General features: G+C 39.9%; 1 protein-coding gene across 1 annotated transcript in view; it reads left to right on the plus strand.

The window, feature by feature from the left end:
* The first annotated feature begins 1583 nt into the window (after positions 1–1583).
* The window catches only part of KDM1B (lysine demethylase 1B), a 1151880-nt gene continuing 1134318 nt past the window's right edge, over positions 1584–19145 (plus strand). Inside the window, exons 1-2 of the mRNA XM_044065274.1 lie at positions 1584–1758; positions 1886–2007. Of these exons, the coding sequence (XP_043921209.1) occupies positions 1900–2007 (108 nt within the window). The 5' untranslated portion in view covers positions 1584–1758; positions 1886–1899. The remainder of the gene's footprint in view (positions 1759–1885; positions 2008–19145) is intronic.

The raw sequence follows: 19145 nt of genomic DNA on the forward strand, positions 1-19145 counted from the left end.
GACTTGCATCTTATTTCATTATTTTCTACATTTGGACTGAAAACTCATAATACAGATCCAAGTAGGAAAGTATGTGGCTGCACTTATGTGCGTGTATTCTTTTAATCAAACTCCAAAACCAGCATTTATTGTCCCCAACAGTCTAGGACATACTACAAGAAACAAACACATGGACTCTGGTTGCAGTCTATTTTTGAATACAGTGTTGACAGCTCAGTGTATAATTTTTATTCTGAATTTTGAAATTGCCAACCTGTTATATCCACTTTCACAATAAAGGGTATATTAAGTTGTCTGAACTATGACCAGAAATAGACTGAAACCATAACAGTCCATGGCATACAGCAATTACAATTGTTGTTCACCACCCTCTTTTTAGTGCTGCAATGCCCAAATAACAAACAGATGCTAGTGTTTGACGTGGCCTGTTAAAATTTACGTCCTCCTTTCACTCATTTGGTTTTTAGCACATACGCATTCTTTTTTAACGGTATACTCAAACGCCAGGCATTAGGTTATAGTACATGTTTCATTAACACTTGGAATAGGGTGACGAGAGACAGTTGTGTTTTTTGGCTTTTCCCGGTTAGGGGTCGCCACAGTCCGCTAATGATTGATAGTGGATTTTTTACGTGCCGAGTTACCGGCCCTAACGTACAACCTTCAACAAAGGTACGCCCATTCACGCATGTCTCCACGCAAAAGCCGCTCTAACTGAGAATCGAACCGGATAGCATCTGACTGGGAGGCGACAACGCTACCGCAGCACCACCACAGATGACGAGAGACAGTAGTTTCTTTATAGTTTTACTAAGAAATGTATGCGAAAATTAGCCTTAGTGCAACAGCTGGCCGTATATGCAGCTATTCAACACATATATGTTTGCATATTTTATCACAATAGGGAAAAATAAAGTAAAACTGCCCTTTTCAGGGACTACATGCCCCTCGGCACCGCCACCAAAGCATCTTCGGCACCTCTATGGGTATTCCAGTTTAGTTTGAATTTGCATTCACACTCCGTAAAATATGGTAACGGCGCGCAGACAATCCGTGTGTGTGTATGTCCGCGAGTCGAGTCTTCCTTCCAGCAACCGACAGCTTGGACAGACTTCCGCTTTCTCCGTCAGAAAGGGAAATAATAAATCCCTGACATCAGCCAGCTACTGTGTTAGATGTGGATACCTCTCAACTATCCACATTTTTACATCACATTTTTAGTCTGTTCTTCATAAAATGTGCGGTTTTCTACCAATTAATTCAAGTAACTAAATAATTTAAATCGAAGAACACTAGTGTACAACTACACCAAAGCTAAGGCGAAATATATCACAAAGTTTCCTTTCCAGCCCATTGCTAAATACATTAGCACCCCCACCAACAAACAACAAAGTATTCCATCATACTGTCACATAACATTCGCGTTCAATGCCACAATCACGTCCAAAGAAACAATGTAATTTCCGTACACTATAAAACACCAAACCATACAACTTCTACACAATTGGCCTCGCGAGCATAACACAGTATCCCCGCCTCCATTACGTCACGTTTATCCTGCGAGTTTTTTTTTTTTTTTTTTTTTTGTGTAAGGGAGGGCAGCAACTATTCTATCTGGGAGCGCACGTCAATAATACTAGAGGTTTATTAGTAGTAGTGTGGTATCCTGTGTTGTCAACAAAAAAGACGGGTTATTATTTCCTGGCTACGAAATATAGCCCATAAAACCGAGTATCTGAAACTGGTGCTGTCTGGCTTGTGAGTTTAAGTTATTAAAAACCTTTGTGTGTGTGTGTGTGCGTGTAAAGCATATGTGTAGGGCTGCACTTCATGTAGTGTTCGTGGAGTATTTTGATTAACATAATATGTTGCCTTTGAATTTCAGATCGCTTGTTAGCCATGTCAACTGGAAGGGTACGAACTAAGAAAAAATCATCAGCCACAGTATATGATTCAGCTCCAACTACATCTATTGAAAGTCCTCCTGTAAGAACCTCTGTAAGACAGGTAGGCCAGTAGTTCTGCGAAATATTTAATAAGTTATTTGCATACTGTTATTTGTTTGGCTAAAGCGGAGTCCTGCCTGTAGTGACGAAAGTTATTCTTTTGGACTTTGCTCTGATGTCACTCGTAATGCGTTCTTTGTTTTGAATGATAGTTAAAGGTGCATAGAATTATGCACTTGATTGAATATATAAGTGCATAGAATTATGCACTTGATTGAATATATATATATATTTATATAATATATATATTCATATACATATATATTCATATATATATATATATATATATATATATATATATATATATATACATACACACACACACACACACACACACAAATTTTTTTAGCAGTTGGGTTTTCAGGGGAAAAATTGAAAGTGTTAACACCCTGTGGTTTTAAAACAAAATTCTTTTCAGCTACTTGTTGTAGAAAAAAAAAAATAACAGTCTAAAACGAACTGGCACCACATCTGTGTGCCTTGTTCAGTCACAGTTACCTTAGGCTATGTCCCTAACAAATGGCACACTGCTACAATCATTCTGCTTCATAAAGGGTGAGCAACTGCAAAACCTGGGAGCTATCACCCCATTAGCCTGACAAGTCCTGTATGCAAAGCTATGGAGTGCATCATCATGGACCTGCTTAACAAAGCCATAGGCAATCTCCACACTCTTGACCCCACCAGTTTGGCTTTGTCAAGGGGACATCCTTCCTGCTGAAACTGGTTGACTTCTTCTAGGCAGTCACCAAGGCTGTGGATGAGGGTAAGGTAGTCCATACAGCCCTCGAACTGGCTAAGGCCTTTGATACCATTCCCCACTCAGGTATCATTGATAAACTCATCATTAGGTGGGTTGCAAATTGGCTCACAGACAGGACCCACAGACTTCCAAGTCAGTCTTTTATCGTCTACTTAGTGGTGATCTCTTTTTGACTTACAAAGCCCTGTCCGACCTGGCCCTACTTGAAATGCTGCACCTAAAGAAATCCCAATCCCCCTGTGCCACACGCTCTAGAGATCACAACCTCATTACCACAATTAACAGAACATGCTGGAGGGACAGGGAATAAGCTTCTCATTCATGTCAAGCAGAGCACCTCACTGGCCCTCAAGAGAAATCTTGACGAGTAGATGGGTAACAGTTCACTCCAGGGATAATTCCGGTTGCCCTACTGGATAGGGGCGTTGTGAACTAACATCGGGTGGGACGGTGTGTGGGCAATTTTTTGGAGCTAGACTTGTAAAGGCTCCTGGACCATTAGCTTAGTACACATCTATTAGCCTATGTATCAGAAGCACAGTGATACTATATGAAATGATCGAAACAAAAATTCTGTAAAGAGTGAGCCTTAATGTGGGCACAGAAATTAAATCCTGATTTAAACACAAGCATTGGGTATGGTTTATGCTGTGAAATTATATGTTTCTGAAAATATGTTTTATTGTGGACATTTGAAAAGGAGGCAGTGTATGTGTGTATAGTAAGAAGTGTATGTGTGTGTGTGTATAGGCATATATATATATATATATATATATATATATATATATATATATATAATTTACATGCATATAGATGTGTATATGCACATATTTATACACACACATTTATTACACTTAACTTTTCAAGCTAATAGCATCAATATTTTAAGAGAAATAAAATTATTAGCATTGTGAGTGGCGCAACTGGTAATATACTTGCTTTTGGTGTAGAAGGTTATGGGTTCTATTCCTGTACCAGCTAGATCAATAGCTGACAGTATGCTAAGGGTTTGATGCACCCATTAATGTGTCATCCATCAGTTGAGATGTTAAACTGAGGCTCCATCTGCTGGAGTTGGTGGTAGCACAGGTGGATGTAAGAGATACACGGCACCTTTCAGAAAGAGTACAGAAGTCTGCCCGGCCAAATATCTCCTAGTAGTATAAAAAACACCATGGGTCTCCCCTCAAAAGAGGCCACTAGCCTGATGAGACTATCTCAATCAACAAAATATAAATAAATATGATTGCAGATGTAGTTCGTCGTACAAAAAGTGGCTTTTATTTCTGTGAAGAATGGAAACATACTCTGCACCGATTGTAGATATGGCTTGTCCTACAAAAAATCATGCTTTTTTATTGCAAAGTCCAGAATCTCATAATATGGTAATTTGCAATGAGAGGAAAGATCTGTGGGCGAGTATTGGCAAGGTAGAAATTGCCTCGCTATTCAGCTGCCTTACAACCCCTATTAGCGTATGAATTGGTGTTTTCTGAAGTAAAATTAACTTTCTAACTGCTCTGAGTGTCATTATTCATTGAGTGTATTCCACCACCTCTCACCCCCAAATTGACAGTTTTAGGAGAGAAAGAACAAAGTTCTGACCAATACTTTTTTTTTTTTTTTTTGGAGGGGGGGGGGGGGTATTAGCTCTGAAAAATGAGGGACCGCTTTTGGTGAAGAAATATTTTCAGACTTTTAACTGCTGCAGAAAATGTATTCTTAAAATGAAATAACAGAAATAGTTGCAGGCTGAAACAACTTAAATGCATGAACTAATAGAAATGGCTAATTTTGCAGAGTGTTAATCATACAAAAATTATTTTTCTTTAGGAAATGGAAATTTTTGGACCCTTATAATATGGTAATTTGTAACACCAAACTCTAAAGCTTGTTATTTACATGCAAAACGATGCAGGGACCTATGAGATCAGTACAAACCTGTAAAGTCAGGAGCTTTGCTTTGAGAAAACATGTCTGATGTACTTTGTGTTGCCATTAAGTGTTCACATGATTTAAGATTTGGTAGACAACTTTTGTGTTGTATACCATATAATTCTTCACAGTATGTCTTGCATATACGTGAGCATTAGTTGTGTGGTTCATTTAGCATATTTTCCAAGTCATCTTCCTTGTCCCAGAATTACCCACATTATTACCCACCTAAAATTGTATTTTTCTTAAAAAAAAATCTGAAACAGAACAAGAACACTGTAAAAACTCCCCGTAGTCTGGTAATTAATCATGAGCTCAAAGCCTTCACAACACTTTGCACCTCTGTTACCTCTGACTGTTTCACCTGTTTAACCCGCTTGTGTTGCCCTCACAGCCTTCATAAACAACAACTTTGCACTTCTGTTGCCTCTGACTATTTCACCTGCTTGCATTACCACCTTTGAACCAATCAGTCAAGCTTTCTGTTGTCCAGCATTACTAATACTTGTTAGCTATGCAGTCCTATAACTTCAGATTTCTCAAAAATACCACCATGTTTATCTTTTAATATATTGCCCACCCTATTATACTGTTTTTAAGTCATGCCTGAAAATAGCTAGGGCACAGATTGTAACACTCATACAGTTACCAAACGCTTAACCAAATGCAGTGTTCTCCTATATCATGCGATCATCTACGTTTTGTTTCATCTTTCTTTTACTTAACTAGGAGGCCTACAATTACTTGTGCTGTCTTCTAGGTGAGGTCTTCATTCTGGTTTTGTTTTAGGATAATTGCATCCATAATTGTTTGATGTAGGGTACTGTACCAGGACTATAGAATGGCATTGTAATATTTCTGCATCTGTACCATGTTGCCGTGCGTTTTATTACATTTCACATTTCTTTTACCATAATGGCTTTAGATGCAGAGCCTCACCCAGTGTCTTTGTATCAAAAGTCTAAATTTCCTCTTATTCCCTAATGTTAGTAATACTCAAAGGTGCAGAACATTTTTCCACCTTATATTATACTCCTGGTCCCAGCTGGTGCTATCAGGAGTCCCATGGCCATTATTGGCATTACTTTGGATGGCTACGGGGGCCATAGCTACATATTTCAGATGCTTTTTTTATTATTTTAGATGAACAACTAGAATTACACCAGATGATTAAAAAGAACACAAATAGCAAGATGGATGAAATGCAGCTGGACATTTGATTTATTTCATGCAATTTAAAATACCGTGGTCAAATGTTTGTTTACATTAATAAGCTGGACTTGATTTTCTTGGTTATTTAGTATCTTCTGTTCATGTTTGATTTATGTCAGTATGCTATATACTTGTTTCTTAAACACTTCTGTAAACATTGGTGTTTGCACTAGATGGATTGTTGCCTTTTATGGGAATGAGGGATATCTCTCCCCCCATCCCACATAGTAACATAGTAAAATACTTTCTGATCAATGCAGATGATTTATTTAAATTTTTTTTTGGTTGAAAAAGTGAAGCCTGTCCTAGTTGTTAATTTTATATAGGGCATATATCGGATGCTAGAAGGGACACTAATGCTTCACAGTTCAGTCTAGCCAGGGTCACATCCAAAGGGAGATGAGTTAAGTACCTTAAAGGGGAGAAAGACAGCAGTCATCCTCTTTAGTAAAGTTAAATGTACATTTCTGTTGTAGTCTCTTTGTAAATTGGTGTTTTAATTATAATTACATAGGTGCTTCATGTAGCACTAATATGACCAGCCGTAGTGAAAATGTTGGTGCTTTTCATCTTTATTGTTGTAGTAGTTGTTTTCTTAGCTGTCAGCAGTAAAGTATTAATGTTATATTGAGTTGGAATATAATGGAGGAGCTGCAGATGTTCTTAAATATATTCTTAATTTTTGATCTCCAGAATTCTGACAGATACTGATGTTCGCAAAAAAAAAATTAAACTCTTCTTCTTTATTGTTTATCTACTGCAATTATTTGATGTATAATAAGCATTTCTAAACAAAATACAATGTGTAACTGAAGTGTTTGCATAGCAAGCACTCACTTTTTTTCCTTCTACTCCAATATGAGCAGATAATCTTGCCATTTTTTGCTCCTTTCTCCGCAGCTGTGTAACCTTGAAATAAACTTTTTCTGAAGTTCTTGTCTTGATATTAAAGGAACAACAGTGCTAAGTTTCACTGTAGTTGGTATTATTTGTTTCCCATTTTCTTGCCACTTAATGTTTTATTTGAAAACGTTTTATATATGTTAAGTTTTCATTTATTCGTTTATCTTAGAATAAGTATCTACAAGTAATAGAGTGGGGGGGGGGTTGCCCTTGAACACACAGGGTATTAGAATCTGCTCAGATTCTAGCAGGTGGTGTATGGAATGATTGGGATGCGAGTGCTTGTGGTAAATACAAACTTGTAAAGTAGTGTCCAGCCACTCTGATGGTAATCTAGGTCATTTAGGCATTGCTGTTTGCGTATTCTTGTTTATATGATTATTTTTAGGGATCACTGCATTGCTTTACATGTATATGCTTTAAGTGTGCATGGAGGTATACATTCGTAAAGTTCCATAGTACTGGGAAGCAATTTTCATTTATTATGCAGGGCAGAACACTCATCTGGCTAGACCGGTGGTTCCCAAACTGTGCGCAGCAGCGCCCTGGGGAGCCACGGCTTCCTCACAGGGGTGCCGCGAGCAGCAGCAGTTGATTGAAGGTAAGTGAATGCCTGTATGAGTGTGTGTCTGTCTGTCTGCATGTGTGAGTGAATGTTTGCATGAAAGCAAAAGAGTCTGTGTGTCTGTGTGCGTGTCTGTCTGTGTGTGCGTGTCTGTCTGTGTGTGTGTGTGTCTGATTGAATGTCCAGATTTGTGCCTCATATTTTTGGTGTTCCCTGTACTTTTCTGGCAAATAGCTGAGGATTGAAGTCATTAAAATAATGACAAACATTTGAGTTTAAGACTCCACATCCTTCAGAGAATTCATGCTAATGCAAAACCTATTATTCTATCAACGTTCTAAGTTTGTAAGAGCAATATTTAAAATCTGTCCCCATTTGTCCCCCCCATCATTTTAGTCTTTGTCCAGATTATCCCAGTCAACAAATGTCAAATAAATATCCCAGTCAACAAATGTCAAATAAATGAGAGGGAGTCTGGGAAATATACTTGAGAATATTTGAAGGAATACTGTAACAAAGGACTCGGACTCGTACCGTCTCTGAAGGCTGGCAATTTGGATGATAATTGGGAATAGTTTCTAAAGATTAGCTAGTCTGGTGCCATCTTCTGTTTAAAATGAAGCAAAGTGTTTATGAAATATGATTATGGATTTAAAGTGGTATTAACACACTTTAGAAGATTCTTAATGTTTACAGATTAAAAAATCTGGATGTATGTAAATTATAGTCTACGATGATTAAGGCTGACATATACATTGTTGACATGCATTCGTAGATAAAAAAAAAAAAAAGGTCGACATTTGTGCAAGATCACTACAGTGCCAGAGTTGACCTCCACATGGGAGATGCAGTTGAGCTTGCCCCATTGCTAAAAAAAGATTGTTTTAAAGGTGCATGTGTCTACTTTTTTCAATATTTAGTCAATGTTTAGGTTTTTTATTCTTTTAAAGTAAGTATGCATGGGTGTATATGCATGATAGCATTTATCAATGCTTCTATAAAACCATGAGGTGATGAGAAATGTGTAATCTGGTTGCTATTGATATACACCGTGAAATATTTTTGACAGTTGTAATTTGTTTTTGGAATGTGAAAACTTTGGTTTGGTTGTTTTACTATATGAATCACTGACTGGATTCAGGCAGCTAGTCTTAAATAGGTGTGCTGTAATTTATGAAAAAGATTGATTTTTTTAATTTATTTTTTTCTGGGTTAGACATACAGATGGGTAGCATGGTGACTTGCTGAAAGATACCCGCTTCACAGCAACAGTAGTCCTGTCCTCCCTTCAGTTTCTGGAATTTGCATGTTTTTGTGTTTTTGTAGATTTTTCTTTAATTTCTTCTTGGATCCCCAAAACTTGCATGTTGCTTTAGCGGTACTAAATTGGAAATATATTTTAATTTACTTGTGCTGTTGTGTTGAAAAAGTCCAGTGACCAGTGGTTCAGTTAACAAATGCTGAATAAAAAAAAACAATTAGATGCTGAATAAAAAAAACAATTAGATCTAATACTGGATTTACTGCAGTGGGGCAGCCACGGTGGTGCAGTGGTTAGCATTGTCGCCTCACAGCAAGAGGTTCCCTGGTTCGATCCTTGGCTGGGGTGCCTTCTGTGTGGAGTCTGCATGTCCTCCCTGTGGCCGCGTGGGTTTCCTCTAGGTGCTCCAGTTTCCTCCCACATCCCAAAGACTTGCTGTAGGTGGATTTGGCCCTAGGTGTGAGTGCATGTGTGTGTGTGCCTTCTGTAGAAGGTTGGGCGCTGGGCTGGCAACTCGACACTGTAAAACTCCACTGCCAGTCATGAGCGGACAGGTGATCCGCTGTGACACCCCCTAACCGGGAAAAGCCGAAAGAAGAAGACTGTATTTACTGCGGTGGCGGTGCTGCGGTAGCGTTGTCGCCTCACAGTTAGACGTTGCATGTTCGATTCTCAGTTAAAGCATCTTCTGTGTGTCGACATGCGTGAAAGGGTGTTCCTTCGCTGAAGGTTGTGTGTTAGGCCCAGCAAACCAGCATGTAAAAAAATCTACTGCCAATCATTAGCGGACCGGAGTTCCGCTGTGGCGACCCCTAACCGGGAAAAGCCGAAAGACAGTTTCAGTTTACTGTATATTTGTAAGAATAATAACATTCTTTTAATGCTGTTGGTGCTGGAACTTCATTACGGCTCTGTTAGTGAGATACATATCTTCCCTCAAAAGTGTGAGACACTGATTAAAGAGAGAGAACTTACAGCCTTTCTTGAGAGCTCAGGAACTTTAGGTCTGTGATCCATTTTGTTAAGAATCTTTGGAGTCTTTCTGTTTGTTAGATATGTTTTAGTGAAATACAACTCAAAGCAGGTGTTTTACTTTTATAACTGGCCTGATCAGCGATGAGTATAAGTGAGCGATTACCTCTTCAGACCTTTGATATGTTCCATTGGCAATTAGCTTATCTAAGTAAAATAATTTCTTGTTAACTGTCATTACACGATGGTCCAAAGAGAAGGAACTGTCATCTGGAGTATCTAGGTCCCTAATCACATTTTGTTTTGTAGAAGTGTGTTGTCTAGAAAGTTTGAGAGGAAAGGTTGTCTACCAAAATTGATGATGCTACATTTTTAGCACACCAAAGGTTTACTAGAGCGAGCTCATTCTAGAGGTTTGAGTGTTATATGGTGATTTAATGACCTTCAGTTTGCAGTTGTTTGCAGACATTTTTAGCTTGAGGTCCCAGCACAGAGTCCTGATGGACACAGACACTTTCATACTTTGTGAGTTGTAGATGCTTCATCAACATATGCAAGCATAGTCTTTCAGCCAGTTTGCTATCCATCTTGTGACATATGGGTTGATTTTTAAAGCATTTATCTTTTGCATGGTGCTGGCATGGGAAATGGTGTCAAAGGCCTTAGTCATGTAAAGATATGCCACGTGCACTGTATAGCCAGTATCCATAATTATTTCAAGGAAGTTTTTAACAGTTTAAACAGACATAATCTACCCTTCACTAAAACAAAGCTGTTGGTGGTCAAGTCTAACAAAGTTATTGATATCACAGATTATGAAGTCAGTTATAATTCATTCCATGTCTTTGCAGATGAGGCTTAATAAGGCTGATAAATTTGTAATTACCTAGATCAGTTGTAAGATCGCCATTATGGGGGACATCATCACAATTGTGCCTTACTCATCAGGAATAAAACTGGTAGCTAAACTTAAAACAGTTTGAGGAGTGAGTTTGCAAGTGCATGTTATAGTATCAGTACCCATGGAGGAAATACTTTTGGTCTTGGTTAGCATTTTCAGTAAATTATTTTTAGAGATATTCAGGGGAATGGGGGAATAAGTAACTGCATTTCAGGGCTTCAATTAGAAGTATCAGGGGTGAAATTGGCACTCACTTTGTTTGCAAGTATACTGGCAATGTCAGTTGGTTCAAAATAGGAGGCCCCATTGTAAATAAATGTACAGGAAATTGTTTTCAAGGTTCCTAACCCAGCTAAATAAATAAATATTTATAGCGCTCTTTGATTTGTTTCAGAGGCCAGCCTAAGTTCCTGGGCTACTATATTGGATCTTGTCACGAAAGGAGATATGGTCAGCCCAGCTATCTGGAATTTTATAAATAATTGTATGTTATTTGTGGACACAACAACCCAGTGTTCAGCTGAAGAAGTTGGAATATTATATCCGATGAAAGCGCTTACCGTTATTGTCAATAAACAGTGAGTTTTTGTGTCAACGATGCCTGCTTTTTTGTTTTTCAACAGTCTTTTGTTTATTATCAGTTTTGTATGTTATTTGTGAATATCAACATGATTTCATATGCTTGTGTTACAAATGTATTAGAACTATATGTTATGTGTATATCAAACTGCTGGTACAGAGGTGTTTTTTGAACAGGGTTTGTACAGTACTGAGCTTAAAGATGTACCCTGCTGGATTAGAACAGAAATGTATATACACAACTGTAACTGTCTAGATGTATATATTTTAACAATGGAAACTAAAATACAAGAAGTTAACTTCAGAAGAATAGCTAAAAATTTAAATTGCTTTATGGCCATGTAATAAAAGGATGTTATCTTTCAGTTTCAGGCAACAAGAGACATAATATCTAGAATTAGAAGGGTTTTTTGTATTGTCTTGGAAGTGTTTATTGTTTTATGACTTTCCAGCTCTGCCTTAGAACAAAGGATAAAAAACATTGTTTATTGATTTTCACAGGTAGATGGTAAATGCTGTTGTTTTGAGCCTGGGAACTGAAGTCAGATGTCAAGAAATTATGTAATTTTGCAAGTATCCCAGCAGTAATATTTGGGATATTTAATTTGGAAAGTCTGTGTGTGAGAGAGAGCATTTTGTATTTTGTCTTTGACCTGACAAGAACATCCACTCACCACATCTGCCTGCTTGCCCTGTAAGTAAGTTAACTAGGGTACAGTAATTGTCTTAGATTCAGACAGGAATATAGTGAAGTATAGCTTAGATGTTTTCTGCATTTGAGACTGTCCTGCAATGTTGTTTTAAGTATTTCCTGTGATTTTGAGCTCTGATATAGCTGTGATTATATAATGAGTATTTTCTTGTTATTTTATTTATGATTAAATATATTTAAACCTTTCAGTGTGGCTGATTATTTGTGAGACATACTTAAGTTCTGAGAGTACTTGCATGTTTATTTGGTGACACTGCAGGCCACTCCTAATAGCCTTGCTCTTGGTCAAACTCATTTGGATTAATAGTAACATTACACAGTAAGATTGGACACCCTTTGTTAAGGGTCTTAAAGTAGCTGATAAGGGCATGGCTGGCAGTGATAGCTACCTTATAGTCTGGGCAAAAGGGGGCATAAGTAGTAAACCTGTGTCAGCCTTTCCCAGGTTGTGTGTGTCTGAGATCTGATTGACCAGGGACATGGAGCACTGGGTGGACAGAGAGGGTGCTGGAGGTTTGGGCTTGGCCACTCAGATGAGATCTCAACTCTATAGCTGTGCCAGTGGGGAGTCTTTTATTGGGGATCTGGAGAAAGAGGGAGAAACCAGCCCCTGACTGACTGTGATCTCTGTGCGCTCTTAAGGGAAATTGCACTTTACTATGTGTGTGCGTGCTTGTCATCCTCCCAGTGTACATCCCCCACTGGTGCTAGTGGTGAGGATTGAGGCTGCTTGATTACTGGGCCAGTGGTGGAGCATCACAGATCTGATAGTGTTCTTCAGTTTTTTTGCAATGCTTTTGATATTGTTCTTGAAAATATGGGTTTTAAATTTACAAAATAAGTTAAGGGGTGCTATTCTTTTATACAACTTCTTTATGTTGGTAGACCACCAGTGTGGTTTGTTTTTGAACTGCCAATGATACTTTGTTCTTTTTTAAACATCTTTATTGAATTATCATTTGTGACCTAGGCAATTTTACATTACTATAAAAATAATTAACAGCTAACATTTACAGACATAAGATATATAAATATATATGTGATGTGTAATCTAAGCAATTGTACATAAATGATTGAATTCCTGCCTTCTCTCAAACTTCATTCCTCCAAAACTTTTTTATGCATATATTATAGGTTGGTACTAGGCTATCAGCCCTAGGGCCTATAGAAGCCTAGCCATAACAATTCCCTGGCTATTTCTTCCCACACTATTTACTTCCCTGGACCCCTGTCTAGTTTCCACGTTTTTCATTTTTTTTCTATGTAATTTACTCCCATCCTTTTCTAAAGATTCAACTTCCTGTTCTTTTAACCATGATATTTTGTTTTTGTAGGGACTATTTTGTTGCCTGTATGATTTTTCTAAACTGGTGTAGAATTCCTTAATGAATCTTCATACTGTACTGAGATCTGGGGATGTGCAGTTATAAGTGAGTTTTGATCTTGTGTCACAGACCAACTTGAGGTTGGCATGCTTGTAGTCCTTAAATTCACTGGGGTTTGCTGCAGGAGCAGGAGTTTTTGGAAGGTTAAAGGTCACAAGTTTATGGTACGACTTCATTTTTGAAGGATCTACTAGAAGAGTAGTGTAAGAGGGAACCATATTTGTAAGGATCAGGTTAAGAATTATGTGCCTTCTAGTATGTTCATTTTCCAGCTGCTCAAGGGGAGGTTTTGTTCATTTAGTTTAGACACTTTGGGGCATATCCTACACCTGGAGGTATAGGTGTTCTGGTTTACTGTAGGGTACGTTTGCCATTCTTTTAGCCATTACAGACATGGAACACTTTATAATCGTGGTTTAGTATTGAAATGGGCCTGTATGAAGCTGGGTCTGATGGATCTTTACACACTCTAGGCATTACAGCTATCACTGCTTTCTTCCAGGATGTTGGTCCTTCTCCTCTTTAAATACTGTTAAGTAAAATTTTCCAGATCTTTATCAGTTTTTTCTCTCCTAACTTCCAAACGTCCACGGGAATATCATCTATTCCTGGGGACTTTCCTGTAGATTGGTTATACATCACAATTTTTATCTCTTCTCCTCCTATCCTATCTGTTAGTAACTGAGCGTCATCTATCTCTAATCTTGGCATATTAAATTCTTGCATAAACATTTCCATTTTTATCTTTTCTTGATTTCCATATTTCCCTGTTTTGTACAGACTTTTGTAGAATTCATGAAATGTTTCTAATACCTCTACAGGATCTGTTACCTTCCTTGTTATAGGCTCCCTAAGCCTGGCGACAGTCCTTTCTACTTTCTGTTGGCCAAGTTGTTGTGCTAAAAGTTTTTGTACACTAGTGTTGTTATAAAAAAAAAAAACAGTTGCTTAATAGCAATCTTTATAAACTTGCACATATTATCAAGGTCATCCCTTATTTTCTACTTGGCATTCTGCAGTTCATAGGTAGGTACTAGGCTATCTGCCCGAGGGCATTTATAAGCCTAGCTAGAGTGTGTCAGCTTCCACCGCCCCATTGATTAATTAACTGAGCCTCTGTCAAGAAGAGCCAATGAGGTGATCCCAGGGGTGTATTTTCTGTTACCATCCACTCGTCAAGGTTTCTCTTGAAGAGTGTTAGTGAGGGGCTCTGCCTAATGTAGTTAGGAATTTTGTTCCAAAGCATTGGGGAGTCTCTGTGACAGGAATCTATCCCTCCAGCATGTTCTATTTATTGTTGTGGTGAGGTTTAGCTCACTAGAGTGAGTGGCTCTCGGTGACTTGGATTTCTTTAGGCGGAGCATGTCCATCAATTCTGAGTTGGGACATGGCTTTGTAAGTCAGGCAGAGATCACCTCTGAGTAAATGATATACCACTGAGTACAGCCGGGGTTTTTCCAGTCGGGCTGCATAGAACATATGTTTGATGCCAGTAATCCTCTTGGTGAGGTACTTTTGTGGTCTTTCCAGCTGTTGGAAGTGTCTTGTGAGGTACATCCCAAATGGGGCATTGTACTCTATGATGGGTCTGATGAGTGACTAGTAGAGGGGGACTAACAACCACTTTATTTTTAGATGCAAACCCTTTAGTAATTAGATGGGCTACATAGAAAGATTTCCTAACTACTTTGGCAATATGATTGTCAAAGGAGAGATTACTATCTACCTGAGTCCCCAGATCTCTTATTACCTCTTCTGTATTGAGGGGGCTGCCACCTATGTGGTAATTCATGGGCGTTTTGTTTTTCCCAAACGGGATGACTATGTATTTTTTGGCATTTAGCTTGGGACCATGACTTTAACACCAGGTGTCTGTCTCAGTAAGGTCCTTTTGGAGAATGTCTGTGTCAGCCGGAGAGGCAATTATGGCTCCCAGTTTGCAGTCATCAGCGAACCTGTTTAGCCGTAGCCCTCCTGTGTTTGCCTGTACTTCTGAGAAATATATGCTGAACAGTAGGGGTCCCAGGACCGAGCCTTGTGGGACACCACTTGTGACTGGTTTAGAGTCGGACCTGGAGCCCGCTAGTCTTACTGTGTGAGTTCTGTCTGTAAGCCAGTTGGTAACCCATCTCGTGACGTAGGGGTTTATGTTCAGGCTGGTGAGTTTTTCTATAATTCCCGAGTGGGGAATGGTGTCAAAAGCCTGGGCGAGGTCAAGGTAGGCTGTGTGAACCGCCTTCCCCTCATCTATGGCCTTGGTGACTGTCTCAAAGAAGTCAACCAGGTTAAGTAGGCATGATCTGCCCTTAACAAAGCCGAACTGGGTCGGGTCAAGTGTTTGGAGGATCCCAATGTCTTTGTTAATGAGTTCCATGATGATGCACTCCATAGCCTTGCAGACCAGGCTAGTCAGACTTATGGAGTGATAGTTACCAGGGTCAGTTGTGGCCCCTCCTTTGTGGAGTGGAATAACCGTTGCTGTGCGCCATTCTGTGGGCACATAGCCTGTGGAGAGGCTGAGGTTGAACAGCATGTTTAGGTGGGGGGTTAGTTCGTTCTGTAATTCGTGCAAGACACAGTCTGGGACACCATCTGGCCCCATTGATGCTGTGCTTTTGGCTTTTGAAAGGCCTGTTTCCACCTGTGCGTCTGTGATTTCCGGGACACTACACTTTTCTGGTATTGTTGTGGGCCCTTTTCGGGGTGAGAGGGGGGTGAAGTTTGCACTGAATCTATCTGCCAGGATGTTGGCAATATCAGTAGGTTCAGTATATTTTGTGCTATTTTGCACTAGCTCAGAGCATATCTGCGAGTTGCCACTTAGATTCTTGACATAGCTAAAGAAGGCTTTGTGGTTATCTTTTGAATCCTTGGCTATTTTTCCTTCGAAGTTAGCCTTGGATGATTTTATGAGGGACCTTAGTTTCTTACTGATACTGATCAGGGATGTCTTTCCTTGTTTGGATTTTTTTTTTCTGAACTAGTTTCCTTTTTCTATTGTATAGCCTGTTTATGGCAGGGGACAATAAGACTGATTTCCTTCTCTTAGGGAAGTGAGTCTTGGTTTTGCTATGGATGGCCCGATCCATGCATCCATGTAGGTGCTCATAGAGTGCATTTGTAAAGGTTTCTGCATCTTGGACACTGTTATCCTTTAGCGTGGAGGTTGTGAAACTTACCACCTCTGTCTTAAGTAAGGTGAAGTTTGCTATAGAAAAGTTTTTCACTGTGATTTCCTTGGTTGGTGGTGTGGTGTGGCTATCCAGAGTGATTAGTCTATGGTCTGATCTAACCAGTGACTGGTTGACCTCTGGTGCAGAACACCTGTCACCCATGTTGGTGATGACCAGGTCCAATATGTTTTCACCTCTGGTAGGGGAGTTTACCAGCTGATCCAGGGTATTTGAGTTGATAAATTTCAGGAAGCACTGGACCTGGGAGTTTGTACTTGAGTAGTATTCCCAGTTAACGGTAGGGTAATTGAAATCGCCCAATATCAGGGTGTTCGGTAGGACCTTCATGTTTTCCAGTGTCTCCAGAAAGACGGAGTGGTAGTCCTGGGTCATGGAGGGTAATCTGTAGCAGGCCACAATTTGCATTGCAGATTTGCCCGATATTAGATTCACATGGATGATCTCAGAGGTATCGTGCTGCGCCACTAACCTGGAGATGTAGGTATCCATGATGAATATGGATACACCCCCTCCTTTTGTGTTTCGGTCCATATTCTGTGGCCGAAATGTGTGGTATGAGTTGTAGCTCGGTAGTGCTGGGTTGCTCTGTGAAGCCTTGAACCATGTTTCAGTTACTGCACAGATGTTGATGTTCTCCATACTGAGGAGTGCTTCGAGCATGTGCATTTTGAGATTTAAACTCTTGGCGTTGAGTAGCATAACCCTCTTTCTTTATTTGTGCTGTTTACGGAGGTGGGTTTGACTTTTGAGCCTTGCCTAAAAAAGGCACTATGGGGGCAGCAAGAGCCTTGGCCAGTATTGGAAAGCCCAAAAAGAATTCCCCTGCATGGTAGTAATTGCACGGCTCAAAAACACATGGTTGCAAAGAACAGAAGCCAGCAACTGTGAGCTGTATGAACTAATTTAATTAGTAATGAAAATAAAAAAACACAAAAATAACAGACCGGTTTCGGCTATAGTGTTAACCTAGCCTTCATCAGTGTAAATATTCGTTACATATTGAGGTTCTTTTATACAGTGACATAATTAGTCACAAAATTTCATTGGTGAGCTCATGAATATTCATTAATATACAAAATCATAAACATTCATTAAGACCAGGCTGGAAAAGGCTACCCAATTTAACAATCCATTTCTTCATAGGTTCATAGGTTTATACTAGGCTATCGGCCCTAAGGCATTTATAAGCCTAGCCCAAATTTTTGTGGCTTACGCCACCCCTTATATGAAAGAATACTGTGCCCATTAGTTTGTTGTGCCTCTGTCCAGCAGTGACACAGAGATGATTCCTGGGATAAACCTACGATCTCCCATCCACAGGTCAAGATTTCTCTTGAACAGAGCCAGCGAGGTGCTCTGCCTCACATGGATCGGGATTTTATTCCACAGCATAGGGAGTCTCTGAGTGATAAATCTATCCCTCCAGCACATCCTATTTATATCCATGCTAAGGTTTAAGTCGCTTGCTCTAGTGGTTTTGGTGGATTTGGATTTTTTGAGGTGGAGCATGTCCATTAATTCGGGTTGGACATGGCCTTGTATGTCAGGCACATGTCACCTCTGAGCAGACGGTATGCAACTGAATAGAGCTGGAGTTTCTTCAATCTGGCAGCATATGACAGATTTTGGAGTCCCTTTATCCTTTTGGTGAGGAACTTTTGGGGTCTCTCCAATTGCTGCAGATGTCGGGTGAGATACATCCCGAATGGGGCATTGTACTCTATCATTGGTCTGATAAGTGAAGAGTACAGGGGAACAATGACCTCACTAGATCTGGATGTGAATCCCTTCATGATCAGGTGGGCAATGTAGAAGGTCTTTCTAACCACTTTAGCAACGTGAGTGTCAAAAGAAAGGCCACTGTCAACCTGGGTCCCCAGGTCCCTGAAACTCTTCTGTGCTTAGTGGATTGCCACCTATATGGTAGCTTGGGGTTACCTTGTTTTTCCCGAAGGGTATGACTATACATTTTTTGGCGTTTAACTTCAGGCTATGGCTCTGGCACCAGCTATCTGTTTCCGTGAATCCCTTCTGAAGGATATCCATGTCCGATGCACTTTCCACTATGGCGCCCAGTTTGCAGTCGTCTGCAAACTTTGTCAGCCAAAGTCCTCCCATGTTGGCCTGTACTTCTGAGAAGTAGATGCCGAACAATAGGGGGCCAAGGGCCGAGCCCTATGGGACACCACTTGTGACCGGCTTGGAGTCTGACATAGCGCCAGCAACTCTAACCCTGTGGGTTCTGTCCTTAAGCCAGTTTGCAACCCATCTTGTGACATATGGGTTTACATTTAAGCTGGTAAGTTTTTCTACAATACCCGAGTGTGGTATTATGTCGAAGGCCTTTGCAAGGTCAAGGTAGGCTGTATGGACTGCCTTTCCCTCATCAATGGCCTTGGTGACTGTTTCGAAGAAGTCGACCAAGTTCAAAAGGCATGATCTGCCCTTGACGAAGCCAAACTGGGTCAGGTCTAATGTCTGCAAGTCCCCTATATCTTTGTTTATGAGCTCCATTATGATCCTCTCCATAGCTTTGCAGACTAGACTTGTTAAGCTTATGGGGCGGTAATTACCAGGGTCCGTAGAGGCACCGCCTTTGTGGAGTGGGACCACAGTTGCCGTACGCCACTCCTTGGGTACGTATCCTGTGTAAGGCTGAGATTAAACAGCTGCCTTATGTGTGGGTTTAATTCCTCATTTAGCTCGTGTAGCACACAGCCGGGGACACCATCCGGTCCCATTGATGCTGTGTTTTTA

This window comes from Protopterus annectens, chromosome 3.part0 (genome assembly GCF_019279795.1).
Source record: "Protopterus annectens isolate FY-2018-M chromosome 3.part0, PAN1.0, whole genome shotgun sequence".
NCBI lineage: Eukaryota > Metazoa > Chordata > Ceratodontiformes > Protopteridae > Protopterus > Protopterus annectens.